General features: G+C 29.3%; 1 protein-coding gene, 1 long non-coding RNA gene and 1 pseudogene across 6 annotated transcripts; all 3 read right to left on the bottom strand.

Moving 5' to 3' along the window:
• Nucleotides 1–824: 824 nt before the first annotated feature.
• On the bottom strand, nt 825–2389 carry LOC126678519 (aspartic proteinase nepenthesin-1-like; annotated as a pseudogene).
• A 178-nt stretch (nt 2390–2567) lies between these two features.
• Nucleotides 2568–4232, bottom strand: LOC126679255 (aspartic proteinase CDR1-like). The gene has a single exon (XM_050374244.2). It carries the CDS (start codon nt 4072–4074, stop codon nt 2653–2655), a length of 1422 nt encoding a protein of 473 aa, XP_050230201.2. The 5' UTR covers nt 4075–4232; the 3' UTR covers nt 2568–2652.
• Nucleotides 4233–11290: 7058 nt separating this feature from the next.
• Nucleotides 11291–14248, bottom strand: LOC126676401 (uncharacterized). 5 transcript variants are annotated; one of them, XR_008790647.1, is made up of 4 exons: nt 13755–14240; nt 13610–13673; nt 13290–13487; nt 12082–12432 (listed from the first exon to the last, which is right to left on the bottom strand). It is a non-coding gene; the product is annotated as an uncharacterized LOC126676401 (long non-coding RNA). The 5 variants fall into 5 exon arrangements; XR_007640279.2 differs by adding an exon at nt 11291–11706 and having other exon boundaries at nt 12220–12432; nt 13290–14186; XR_007640280.2 differs by having other exon boundaries at nt 13290–13673; nt 13755–14248.
• Between the last annotated feature and the right edge of the window lie 216 nt (nt 14249–14464).

Genomic DNA, 14464 nt, shown 5'->3' with positions numbered 1-14464 from the left:
TATATTATGTTAATAGTAGGAGTAAGATTTTCTTATATCTATCCTATAACGAAGCTTGTTAAATTAAAAGACCAATTTGATGATTTGGAACTAGTCATGGTTAGGTGAGCCTTGAATTGCCATTCCCAATGGGGGTGGGAAAAAACCATCAAACCAATTAACCGAATCAAAATCAAAACCCCAAACCGCAAAATATGGTTAAGGACAAGGTACAATAGTTTATGATTAGATTTGATATTTTTAAATTTTAGGATTAATGGTTTAGGTTTGGTATTTCAAGTCTTGTTTTGTATAAAATACACCTAAAAATTGATTCTACAAAATGTAATTTTTTAAAAATGTTACCTTTTCGTGATTATACAGTTAAAATTCATAAAACAAAGAATTCAAATCATTCTGAATGGTTAACCGTTTTAGATTTTAAATTTAATTTTTCTATTTTAAAAACCATAATATTATAGACCGGTTTATAAATAGCGCTTATTGACCGGTTAACAGGTCTATGCTCATCCCTAATTTCTAATGGTCAATTAATCTTTGATTTAAAATGATATGCAATTATCTCATTTGATTTGAAGGATTTTTCATTTTTTTATATGTTGAAACTCCAATGACCTTTTGACCATGAAATCCAATAGTTCATTTTTTCACATACATTATAAAATTGATAAACTCGTTATCATGCAAAAAATTAAATTCAAAATCTACATAAATTCTCATAAAATAATAACACCAGATATAACAATCTTAGATGTTTGCTATACAATATTGATTTTTGTATACTAGAACAAAAAAATATCAAAACTAATATAACTAATGTAAGATCATAAATATTCTAATGCAACTATATAAGTAGTAAAATAAAATTTACACCCATAAGCATCAGTAAAAGAAGTAATATTATTACCAATGGGAGTTGGTCCAAGTGGTAAGCGGCTTGGTATCGCTTAAGTAAGGTCTCGGGTTCGAGTCCTTGTGAATGCAGAAAATTCCCACTGGAAGACTCACCCACCATGCCAGGTGCGCGACGCGGGTCGGATCCAGATTAGTCAGGGTGAAGCCTTGGAAACCGGATGGGCTTACCAAAAAAAGAAGTAATATTATTATGTAAATCAAATCCAATTTTAATATCTCTCTGTAAATCAATCCCTATAGCAGACATATCATCGCGAAAATAGCTGAGCGAAACTGGCTCCGACCGTTCGGAATCCAAGCATTTCTCATCGGAAATGGAAAAACCGTCTCTTTATTATCTGTAAATCTCAGCTCAATATCAGACAATGTAGCTCCAAGAAAATCATCAGACTAAAGCTATAACCGGAATTGCTCCAATCGAGTGTCAGGTTTTATTGTAAAATGTTCTTTTAGTATCTTGGCAAGACCATTCAGCACAGAATATATTCTGTGTACGTTGTTCCTGTATCCATTGCTAGCCCTCTTGAACCTCCTTCTGCAAATTGAAAAACCCATTCGGGATGTCCCGTTCTTTGAATTTGTTGACTTAGATTCCGTCTTTTTTAGAATATACCATTCGTCGCTATTCGGTGCTAGTTTTGTTGAATGCCCTGAAATGCTTGCTGCTATCCCAAATCGGATTTCCATTCCACCTTCCAGGCATCAGTATGAGAATTGATTGACGTTTAGCTGTCCGATAAGCGAGGTTTTGTGCTTTATCAAGCCTACCATGCCTAGCAGATTGAATCCTGAAACATCCGAGTTGTTATGTCTGCATCCGAACAATGTTTGGAATGTGAAGTTGCTGAATCCTGATATGTCCTGAGGGAATGTGAAGATATCTGAGGAGCTTATGCCGTCAGACTCATCCAAGTAATTTTGATGGTTTTTACATATCTGATTTGGTCTTTTGAGTATCCATCCTCCATAGCGAGTCTAGACTCAGCAGAGTTGCACAATTCATATAAGTTAAAGACTGGGTTGGAGTAAAGAAAGAGATCCTTTGCTTGTTGCAATTTCTGCAATAAAGGGTCCCACATTTGTACCCAAGTGAGATCCCTGTGTCAGGAATCGCATACGTGTCCTAAGCAGGATTATTGATACTAAATTTCGTTACCTAAGCCTTGTCCTGGAAATGCATACGCGAAATCAGATATTTCATTGCTTTTGTGATGTTTTTTGACCTGATTTGGTACATATAGTCTCCCTGTGCACGAGAAGTTCGTATCCACGCCTGTGTGAGCTCTTCCAAGGTCAGATTTGGTTCATAGAATGGAGATTCAGGCGATGAACAGTGAATTGAAAGTGCTTTGAATCCAAATATGTTGTTTTTTCCAAGTTCTTGGAAAGGTAAAGAGGCAGAGGCAGAAAAAAAAAAGTTTGTTTCGTCCATAGAATCGAAAAAAACAGGCTGAAAATAAGATCTAGTTGCCATGAACTAATTCGGTTTGAAAATAAGAAATTGTCTGTTACTGTTAGCAATTTTAAAATTCAATACCTAAAATTGGAACAGATTAAACTTTTCTGACCAAATTAAATTAACTTGAAAAATTTAATATTCGATAATTCCAAAATAATAAAATAAATATTCAACCATGCAAAAAATGCCTTAACCCATGGAATATAAATCAACCGATTATGGATAATTCCATCAACATTGAGTCTTATAAATACGCATAACAGAATTATAAACAAATATCAAGATGTAACATCACATCCAGGTGAATCAGTGAAAGAAACAACACTATTCTTCAAATCATACCCAAATTTAATACCCCTTTGTTGATAAATCCCAATAATAGAAACTCCTGTGGTACTAAACATAGCCAAGCAATACTGATCGGACCCATTATAAATCCAAGAATTATCGAAACCGAAATCAAGAAATGTATCTTGATTATCTTTAAATCGGAACTCGATGGTAGGCAGATAAGCATCAGCAAATCCCTCTGCTGAATAGCATAACGAGTAATTCGAATTGCTCTCGTCGAATCTGTCGGGCTCAAATGCAATAAAGTCTGTTAAGCTCTGGACTAGAGCATTGAATGCTAGATGATAAAGTTCCGTATATGTTGTTCCAGTATCGATTATTAGCCCTCCGTGTCCTCCATTGGAAAATTGGAAAACCCAATCCGGATATCCGACGACACGTGTATTATCAAGATAGATCCCTTCTACACTTTTGAAGAAATACCATCCATTGAGATCGCTAACTATAGCAGTTGAATGTCCTGAAACACTAGCTGCTGGACCGAATCGGATTTCAATAGTTTGGTTCGGTTTTTGCACGCTAGGTAGTGATATACAATAAGAGAATTGTCCAAGGGCTAACTGTCCGACCAGCGAAGCCATTTGATTTGCTAACCCTACTACTCCTGGCGAATTAAACTCGTCGGGATCTTCGCCAGGGACCGCTGAGTTATTATACCCGCAGCCGAAAAATGTTCTCAATGTGTAGTTACCAAATTCTGATATGTGTCCAGGAAATGTCAGAATATCAGAACCAATAGTTCCTTCTGAATAAGAACCATCCTCGTATGATGTTTGGTACCCACATAGCGCACGAGGATTCGTGCAAATTTGAGACTGTCCGAGCCACCATAGCGCTTTTAAACAGTCGGGATGAGTACAATTTCTTACTTCATAAGTAGATGACTTGTCAGAATCAAACAAGGGGATTCTTTGCTTGTAGCAATGAGGGCAAATTGGCCCACATTGTACCCAAACAAGGTCACTGCCTGTGTCAGGAATTGCATAGGTTTCGACAGGAGGACTTCCAATGTGAAATTTCATCACATAAACCTTGTCGATAATACTAAGTCGTGAAATTGGATATTTCCTCGAGTATGAAACATTGCCTGATTTTTCTAGCATAATCTTATTATGAAGATGGTTGCCTCTGGCGCGAGAAGTACGTACGGAGGCCTGCATAAGCTCGCCGGGTGTCAGGTTCGGTTCATAGAATGGGGACTCAGGGGATGACCAGTGAATCAAAGGTGTTTGGAAAGCAATTCCATTGCCTTTTGGAGATTCTGTGATGGGTAAAGAGAAAGAAAAGGAAAGTGAAGTTGCCAAAAGGGACAACTTGAAAATGGATAAATGAAATATGAAAGAATCCATAATTTTATAAAAAACCTGAAATATAAAATGGTCACTTATATAATCACATTCTGCAATTCCAACTTTGGAAAAATAATAATGCTTGATTTGCTTATGAAAAATGATTTATGTACATTGCATCAAAATATATTATCAAAAAAATGATTAATTTGCACTTATAGATGATCATTTCTTTTTTCTTTTAGCTAACAACAGAAAGTATGTGCAAGAAAATACCAAAAATATAATGTCTTTGTTGGATTGGCTCCACCCTTAAAGGAAACTGGTGATATCAAACTATATAATATCGTTTGAGTTTGAGAATTCTCAAAATCTATACATTTATTACTTTATAAATTTTAAATTTATAGAATATAAAATCCATGATTTTTTAAATTTTATGATTTAGATTGAATATAAATTAATAAATTTATAATAATAATTTTAAAATAATAAAATATTAAAATGATTCATCATCAATAAAAAATAATAAAGTTATACTTTTCTATATTGTTAATAAGATTTTAAATTAATATAATTTAAGGAAAATTTTCATTATTAAACAAAAAAGGCTGATGCAAATGGTAAAATTAGATTTGTTTTTTTACTTCTTTATTAATGGTGTTAGTTCTTAATATGAAAACATTTCAGAATTTATCTATTTTCAGATGCATCAGACCAATGTGAAAATGTACACTCTTAATGTCAAAATAAATTTTTGTCTTTGCATACAGTGACCTAAATTGTCTTCGCCATTTAAATAGTCCAAAACAAAATATTTACTAAACATCTTTCTGAAATAAATCCTGATTAAGGACTAATATGATGTTTCATTCAAATCCACTCTAAAATCCTATTCATTTTCATTTCAACTGATTAATTTTAAAAAAATAAAAATTTAGAATTGTAAATTCATTTGTAATAAATGAATTAAATACGGCTAAATTTTATGTGCACAAGTTAGACAATTTTTTTTAACATAAGAAAAGTTAGACAATAATTAAACAGATGAGTTTATAAATTGTTAGTTTATTTAATCTTTTTCTTTTGTATCATTTGTTGCCCTAGTGTCTGAACCTAAATGGTAATCGATTGAAAAAGGAAAAAAAACAAATTATTGTACCACGAGTAGAAGGATTTGGAAACTTAAAAGAAAAAAGAAATGTATTATCAATTTATCATATTCATATGTAACAGCTTAGAGTGATCCAATAAAAAAGAAAAAATAATTGGAAATTTTGGTCCAGCCTAAATATGTTTAGTTCTTGACCTAATCTAACCGGTTTAATTGAAATTTAAATCGACAAATAAAGACCAATTTTATTAAAAATTTAGAAGTAATTTTTTAACATATGAATCAGACCAACCGGTTTAATCAATCTGACTGAATCATACAACATTTTTCAAACTGGTTTCATTCACCGGTTGAATTTATAAAACACTAACCAGAAATGGCCGTCATGTTGTGTATGTTGATCGGTCCTACAAGTTAGACGGCGCCGTATAAGAAAGTTTTGATGGTTGGCATTTCAGTGTTGTGTTGTTTGATTGGGTCATTTGGAAATACTTATATAGAGAGAGATATGGGATTCCTTACCTAACTCCATGTGCAATGACCTGTGTCTCTAGGCTCATGGGTCCGACCACATGCTCATTGCTTTCATATTTTTCTTAATTTCTAAATCGGACATTGCTCGTGACCAACACTTTCCAATTCATATCCTATTTGAGTTCAGACTGTCTGATCATTATTCTCACTCTTATTACAATTCAAATACTTCTTCATTTTTGAAAAATAATGATTCATATTTTAATATTATTCTTGTTATTATTTCAAAGAAGTAAAGTAATCAAATATTTAATAAAAATGAAAATATAGTTTTAAAAAAAATTAAATAGCAAAGTGAAGAATCATTTTAAAACAGAGAAAATATTTTGTTTCACTTGCTACACCTTCATTTAGTGATCAAATCGAGTTGCTATTATTAAATATGCACTCGTCTTAATAAATTTGATTTAAATTCTTTTTATTTATTTATTTGAAATATGTATAAGAATTAATCTTAAATTTTTCTAACTCGATTTAGCAATTAATTCAAATGTTTCAAGATCGAGCTTAACTCAATTGAACAACTAGAGGATTCAAAAATTGATAGATTTAGTTTGGTTTTCTTTTGCAAATTGGAATTTAAGTAGAAACCCCCTTGGTTCTTGGTTTAATAGAGACGTCTTATAATATTTTAGTTCAAGACATATATATGGAGATATGTTGTTGAAGCTTTGAAGCTTTTCATATTGTTGTATCACTATATTTATTATTTAAAAATGTCAATTAAATTAAGTAATCTTCTTAGTAACCATTACTCCATCAATCAACTGAAACTATAAGACTGTTCAATAATCATATCAAAATTGAAGGCAGGTCACCAAGAAAATTAAACAAAAATTGAAACAAATAACTCATAAATAACCCATAAAAAATAATTTCATTAATAATGTATACATATGTGACAATAAATAATCATAAGAATAATAGTAATAAATAATAAATCAAACCCACAAAAATTAAATATTCCAACCCTCAGAGAATTTTAAAATCTTCTTAATGCTTCATGAACTGACCCATAACAGAAACCAAAAGAGAAACACCAACTACAGCGCCAGATACCGGCAAAGAAAATCCAGCTCCGGCGTCCATTCCGGGAGCCGGTGCAGGTGCTTCTTGAGCTGAAACCGCGGCAAAAACTGTCATTAAAACGACAACAGCAAAAGAAAATACATTGGAGATGCTAATTTGAGCCATTGCTAGATTTTTACCAAAGAAAACAGAGAAAAATTAAGGATTTAAAGATGAAGAAGAGAGAGAATTAAGTATTTTTTTCTCTGTTTAATTGGTAGTGTAGAGAGAGAGAGTTTTGTTGTGAATTATGAGGGAGGTGAGGAGGGTATTTATAGGGACGTGAAAGAATTAAATTTTGAAGAAGAAGGACTTAAATGTAATTAATTTGGTTTGGGTTTTTCTTACAACGTTCGGCTAACGGTAACAACTGTGCTTTTTCTTCTTGGGAAACGTGTAGACGACAGTTTGTGCGACACGTGGTGGAAACTACAAGGGTTTTGAAACGTAGTCGGTGAACGGCGCCGTGTGTTGTTTTTGAAACGTTATAGGTGGCATTTTCTTCTTATTATTAGTTTGTCTTTTTCAATAATTTTGGCTATGATATCTTCTTTGAAAATTCAGATCCAGTTTATTTACAGTCCTATACTATAAATAAAATTTTGAATTCATTATGTAAGAAAAATTTTATTTAATTTATTTTTTTATTAATGTTTCTACATTTTATTTTTGATATATTTTTGATTTAAAAGAGATTAAAAAAATTATTTAGTATATTTATCAGGATCAAATTTTATTGGGTCCTCATTTCTTGATGTAGAAAGTATAATAGCAAGATTTTACAAATAATTTTATTTTACGTCAAATTTTTTGTTAACGAAAATTAAAAACTTGCACTCATTATTTTTATTATTTGGAAAAAAAGAATGCTCATGAAAGATTAATTAAACTCACGATTTTGATGAACCCTATCCAACTTTTTTTAAGAAAATACAATTTTTATTTTTATTTTCATCTTCTTTAAAAAGAATGGGTTAAATATTTAAAAACAGTTATTCTTGTTTTTTTTTGTCTACCGCTGCCAAATTAGGGTTTAGTGCATCATTGGCACATTCATAATCAAACTAACTTTTGCGCCAATCAAAATAAACTAATAAAAAATTCGAAACCAAATTAAAAAAAAATCAAATTTTAATGATAAGGAAAACAAACCAACTGAATCTAATAATTTAATTTGTTAAATGATTATCTTTAATTTATACAGTTATTTAAATAAAAAAAATCAAAAAATATAAAATCGTTTTGTTCAACTTTTATATGAAACCAGTCAAGGCATAATTATTTTTTAAATCTAAACCTTTTTTTTATTAATTACGACCAAATTTTTTAATTTTATAATTAAGTCTAATTTAAAATAATTTTTTATAATTATGGCCAAAATTTTAAATTCTATATTTTAAAATATAAATTTTTTAATTTTTATCAATTACGACCAAAAATTTATGTTAACTCTTTCTAGAAATTAGATAATTTTTGTTCAATTACTTGGTAAGTTGGGGACATTGTTGGTATATGAATATGATTACTAGATGGATCCAATCAAACAGCCCAATGAGCTTCTTAATAGGGCAGTTTTCTCATAGATGGGCTAGTAGTCTCATAAGTCATAAGACAAACAAATATCGTTAAATTTGTGTTTTTTTAAGAGAGATTTATGTATTTACCTAAAAAAAGAAAATAATTTGAATAATTACCTCCACACGGAAAAGTTAATAAAAATACTCCATAATTTGGCAACTTTGATGTTTTTACTCTCTATGTCTAACTTATTAGACTTTTACTCTACTTATATAATAGGCTTTCTCTGACACATTTTTCTCTTTCCTTCTCTCTCTCTTTCTCTCACTCTTTCTCCATACTTGACGTCCCTTTCTTTTTTTTTTCAAACTTTTATTTTGTTTACTTGTTTCAAACTTGTTTCAAACTTTTTTGAATTAGATATTTTTTATTTCTTCATACTTTAAATTAACAAATTTGCTATTATAAATCACCAATAAATAAAACATTTTTTTATTCATTTCAGTATTAACAAATATTTTATAATTTAAAAATATATACTACTATTTTAATATTTTATTATATTAATAGCATATTTAAAAATTGTATGGATTAAATAAAAAATCGCAGTATCACGTTATCATATGATTATCAATGTATCACTTTATCATATAATTATCACAGCTTCATCTTAGCATGTAATTATCAGTCTCATCTTATTATCATGTCATTATCAGTATCGTACGTAACAAATTATTATATGATAATGTGATGATACTGCTGGATAATATTAGACAAAATCATATTATCATTTGATTATCATAATATTACATTATCATATGATTATCACAGTTTCACCTTATCATATAATTATCAATATATTATATTGCGTTGTCATTTTATTATCATGCCATTATTAGTATCATATGTAACAGATTATTATCATCTCGTTATCAATAATTTTTTTATAATTTGTTTTCATGTAGGTATCATATTATCATACCATTATCATTTTATTATCAATAAGAAACTTATCATACTACTCTATCTTCACATTATCATCACGTTATCATAATTTTTATGCATTGTTTTTCATATAGGTATCATATTATTATACTATTATCATAACTTTATTATTTAATTATCATCTGATTATCACTGGTATTATAATTTTTTTTATAATTATATTTTCACGTGCATTATCATCCAATTATCATAATCTTATCATATTTCATTATCATCTAGTTATCATACTGCAATGTTATATGATAATATTATGATAATAACATGATAATCAGAGGTTGTTTTTTTTCGCAGTCTTATGATAACGAAATGATAATGTAGTGATAATAACATGATAATCAGAGGCTGTTTTTAATAAAAAAATCAATTTTCTCTGCAGTGTTATGATACTTACATGATAATGCAGTGATGATACTCATATGATAATCAGAAGCTGTTTTCTTTTGCAGAAAACCAATTTTTGTGTATAAAATCGTTTTTAATGCTAATTTTTAGATTTAAATATGAGAAAATTCAAGAGTAATTTATTTAGATCTGAAAATTAAAACAAATCGTATTAATCACCACGAGTTGAAAAAGAATTGCTAAAATTAAATATAAAAAACGACGGAGCGATGAAATAACGGCGGCGAAACGACGAAGGAACGGCGGCGGAGCGATGAAGGACGGCAGCAGAGCAAAGAAAAAAATAAAGAAGGAAAGAAGAAAAAAAAAGAAGAAAAAAAAATCAGAGAAGAAGAAGAAGAAGAAGAAAAAAAAAAGGAGGAGGAGAGAGGAGAAAGAAAAAAAATAGGAAAATATAAAAAAATACCAGCTGTAAATATGATAGAAGTAAGAAAAATATATTTAGAGTAAAAATTTAATAAATAGTAGGTATAATTATAATATAAACATATTTTGGAGTAAAAAAATAAAAACATCAAAATTGTGATATATTTTCTCTATCTTTTCCTTATTGAGGTAGGAAATCAAATTATTTTAAAAAATGGAGTATTTATCCTAATTTTCTCTTTTTCTAAACAGTCGAAACAACTGGTTGTTGACACTCGGGTCGAATTTACCCCGAAATGCAATGGAAGTAACCTGACCCTCAAGTCAAGTCTTCACATGCAATATATATATTTATGTTAAAATTTAAAAGTCTGTTTGAATTATACAATTGAGAGTAGTATATATAATTTTACAAAAATTAAAATAAATATATCCAATGATTTAAAAAAAAAAGATTTCTTTACAAAATGAAGAGCTTATGTAAAATAAATTGTTTCCTTGTACTTCATAAAAACTCTTTACTTTATAATAAAATATTATTAATTATTAGATATGAAATATAAATTGGCTCTTTATATATGTAGAGTAAAATCCAATGTTTATTTATAATTGAGTTCATATTACTTTTGATTTGTTTCTAAATGCTTTAAATAAAAGAGTTGATTGTTTTTTTAAAATATATAGATATACTCTTATATATAAATAAATAAATGTGTAAATACTTATTTATTCTTATTTATAAAATATATTGAAAATTTATTTATATTAGCCGTAATGACATAAAATATTCATCCCGCTTTTATCAATTTTAAATTAAACTCTTTAATTTTATTAATTATAATCTGATGTGAATGATTTTGTTTCAATTTAGTCAGGTCTACTTAATTGAATCAATTTAATTTAATTTTCTCGTGTAGTAACTATTAAATGATTTTTTTTTATTTATTTTTATTTGGATGAATTTATTTTAATAAACAATCATTACATGATTAATTATCACATGAGTAATATCATACATAATTTTTAATTAGAGCGATTTGACGATAATTAAAAAAAAATTCAAACTAGGCTATAATTAATTAAATTAAGGAAAAGGAAAATCTTGGATGTTAATTGCTATTTAATATTCATACAAAAAAAATTGCTATTTAATGATAAGAAAGTTGAAATAAATTTGTCTTGCCAAACACTGATTTCTTAATTGATGAAACTTCAACAACAAACATCTTTACATTCATGAAACTTAATTAAGTTGAATTGACAAACAAATTAGAAAAGAAAACTATTCTCATTTTGTTTAATATATAGTAAAACATACAAAAAATTTCACTTTATTATTAATAATAATAATAATAATAATAATCAACCACAAAAATTATACTCATAAATAATAAAATCCATAGAGAAAACAAATTCAAATATTATACATATACAAACCAAAAACTCACCAATCACAAAAATACCATTTTTTTTATATTAAAAGCCCTTTTAATACACCCCAAAAATGAAATATAACAATTTGTACCTTTCAACCCATAAGCTCTACTATTTAGGTCCAGAAAATTGCAAAAAGAGATGTGATCATCGGAAAACATATAAAATGAACGGAAACCGGCAATGCAAGCCCGGCTCCGGTGTCCATTGACGGAGTAGGAGAGATGTCCTGCGCCATTACTCCAATAGTACTGCACAACAAAAATAGTGTTACAATAATGTGAACCATTGAAGATCCAAATTTTGCCATTGCTTATTCACCAAAACTTTTTGGAAATAAAGAAATTGAGAGACAAGATATTGGTGAAGGGTTGAGTAATAATTTTGTTTTGTAGGTGAGAGTATGAGACTCTGAATTTATAGGAAATGAGTGAGTTAGATTTTGTCTATGGTTATTATCAATTTTATTATATACTAGTACAAAACCCTCGCGTTGCTTCGGGATATCATTTTTTTTATGAAAATCACGACATTAAATATTAAATAAAAACAAATATTTAATAAACATTTAAAATATACCAAGAAATGAATATTTAATAAAATTAATTTCACTTGTATGACTTAAATACAATTTAAAATTATAAATTTATTTTCATATAAACTGACTTTTTATGTATCATCCACAATGCATCAAATCACTATTTAAAGGTTAACTGATTTCAGCTAAGATAAAGAATAATAAATAAATAAATAATAATAATTACCACTACGAATGAGTTTAAAATCCAACCCTTGGAATTATATGACCGCTTGCTAATTCAGTGACTTAATTTCATGGCCTCAAAACCCCTATAGTTACAGGTGCTTCCGTCATACATTCATACCAACGAATGGACAAAACTGATGATTTCCAGAATCTCTAGAATGTTGAGGATCTTCAAGACTGTTTTTGCATTCCTCCATATGGGTTGAAACACCTTGAAAGATATTACATTGACATTAAATTTCAATCACAACTCAGTGATCACTCTGAAAAATCACTGATAAAACAGAACACAATACCACCATATTATAATCTACTTTTTTTTCTGAAACCTGAACTACCTTCCTGAGTTGAAATACGTACATGTCCATGATATTTCAAATTTAGAGGCAATACCATACAGCAAGAAAAAATTTGAACCTCAAATAAATTTTCTTAACTCTCCTCTAAACTACAAAACAAACTGGGCGAGAGTAAATTTGAAAAGCAATAATAAAAATGATTGGCAATCCCAAAATGAAATGCGAGAGACATCAAATTCATTACAAATTCTTTAAGAGAATGAGGCCAATGCTCCTAAGTCCTAAAACAAATAACAATAAAAATTCAAAATTTTAGTATTCATTTATGAAATCAATTAACCATACATACAGAACTTCAATTGAATTCATTTATATAATATCATGTCACTTTATTTCTCTCTTTTTGAATGATTTCTATGACTTTGGCCAATGTTTAAGACAAAGCACATACAAAACCAAGTTATACCATTATGTATTAGTGAGACCATAAGAGATAATGCAGCTGTAGAGAGATAATGCAGCTGTAGGTCTCCTAGCTAGCTGATAATGGGATATTTCTAAAATTATTCAGACAAAAAAGATACAATTCAATGAATCTATAACATTACTAAGCAATCAAATAGCATAAAATCAAAGATTATGCAGGGTAAATATTTAAACCACTCAGTTCAAATCAAAATATCAAAATCATCGATTAATGAAAAAAAAAAAATAACTCAATTCCAACTGAACAACAAAGCACATTAAATCATATTAAAAAATCTGATACCTTAGTCGATAGCTCCTGCAATGCTTGGTTCTACTCGTACATCCCGCTAGATAACAACAAATCAAGTATTAGCTTTCTCTCTAGTGGTAATAATCTTTCACAAAGGAGGGTTTTTATGAGCACTGCATATGCCATTATTTGCTAAAGATATGCACACAGGCTTCCCTATGCCGTGGTACTCGTGGACCGCCGCCTCACCTGAAAAAATAAAACAATATTTAATGGTGAATATCAATAAGAAAAAGAGAAAAACATGAAGTATTTTCACGACTGGGTTTAGAACAGATTCCTAAGAACTAAAACTCCAAAATTTCTTGTACCAATTCTTATGTCGGGCGCCATAAATAACGCCGGAGTCAGCACAACGACGGGACTTCTACAAAACTACTCAATCAATTAATCAATCAATAACAAAATTCATTTTCATATTCAAAAATATAATTATAGAAGAATTAACAAATATACAATTTGAAAACAAAACTGGGTTTACAGCGGAAGAACTTCGAGTAGGTCGATTTTGGTCGATTTACATTCACGATCGAATGACAATCGAAGAGAAGAACCATCCCGGCCGAGCACATCGTCAGAATCTCAGCAATTAGAGTTGAATTTTACACTAAATAGACCCGAGCGGTAAAGAACTAAAACTCACCTGTAAAAGAATTAAGCATCGCCATCTTCATGAAAATTAAGCAAAATAGGGTTTTAAATTCATCACAGAACATCCGAATCCAAACTCATCCGGTGACGGAAAGTGAGAACGAAGAAGAGAAGTCCGAAAATGGGAATTGATAGTGAAGAAGATAAGTAATATCAAAAAATATCGAAAGAAAAAGATAAATGAGAAGTAAAAGATAAGACCAAAAAAAAGAGAATTGGAGAAGAAATGAACCAAAAGACACATAAGTCATATTTTGATTGGTAAAGGGTAAAACAGATAAAACACTGTTCCTGCTACAGTGATTTGGGTTCAACTTTAATGTATTAGATAGATAGATGTAGGAATTTGTTTTTTGATAATTAATTTTTATTTAATCCGCGGCTTTTTTTATCTACATATGTATGAATTTAGTTCAATTTAATAATAATAAATCTCATATTGATGTGATTTGTGAAGATTTAAGCTAAATAAAAAGAAAAATTGTTTGTAATTTAACTTTCTTTTGTAGAATAAG

Source organism: Mercurialis annua, linkage group LG4 (genome assembly GCF_937616625.2).
Source record: "Mercurialis annua linkage group LG4, ddMerAnnu1.2, whole genome shotgun sequence".
In the NCBI taxonomy this organism is placed as follows: Eukaryota; Viridiplantae; Streptophyta; class Magnoliopsida; order Malpighiales; family Euphorbiaceae; genus Mercurialis; species Mercurialis annua.
This window is presented reverse-complemented; position numbering and strand designations above follow the sequence as displayed.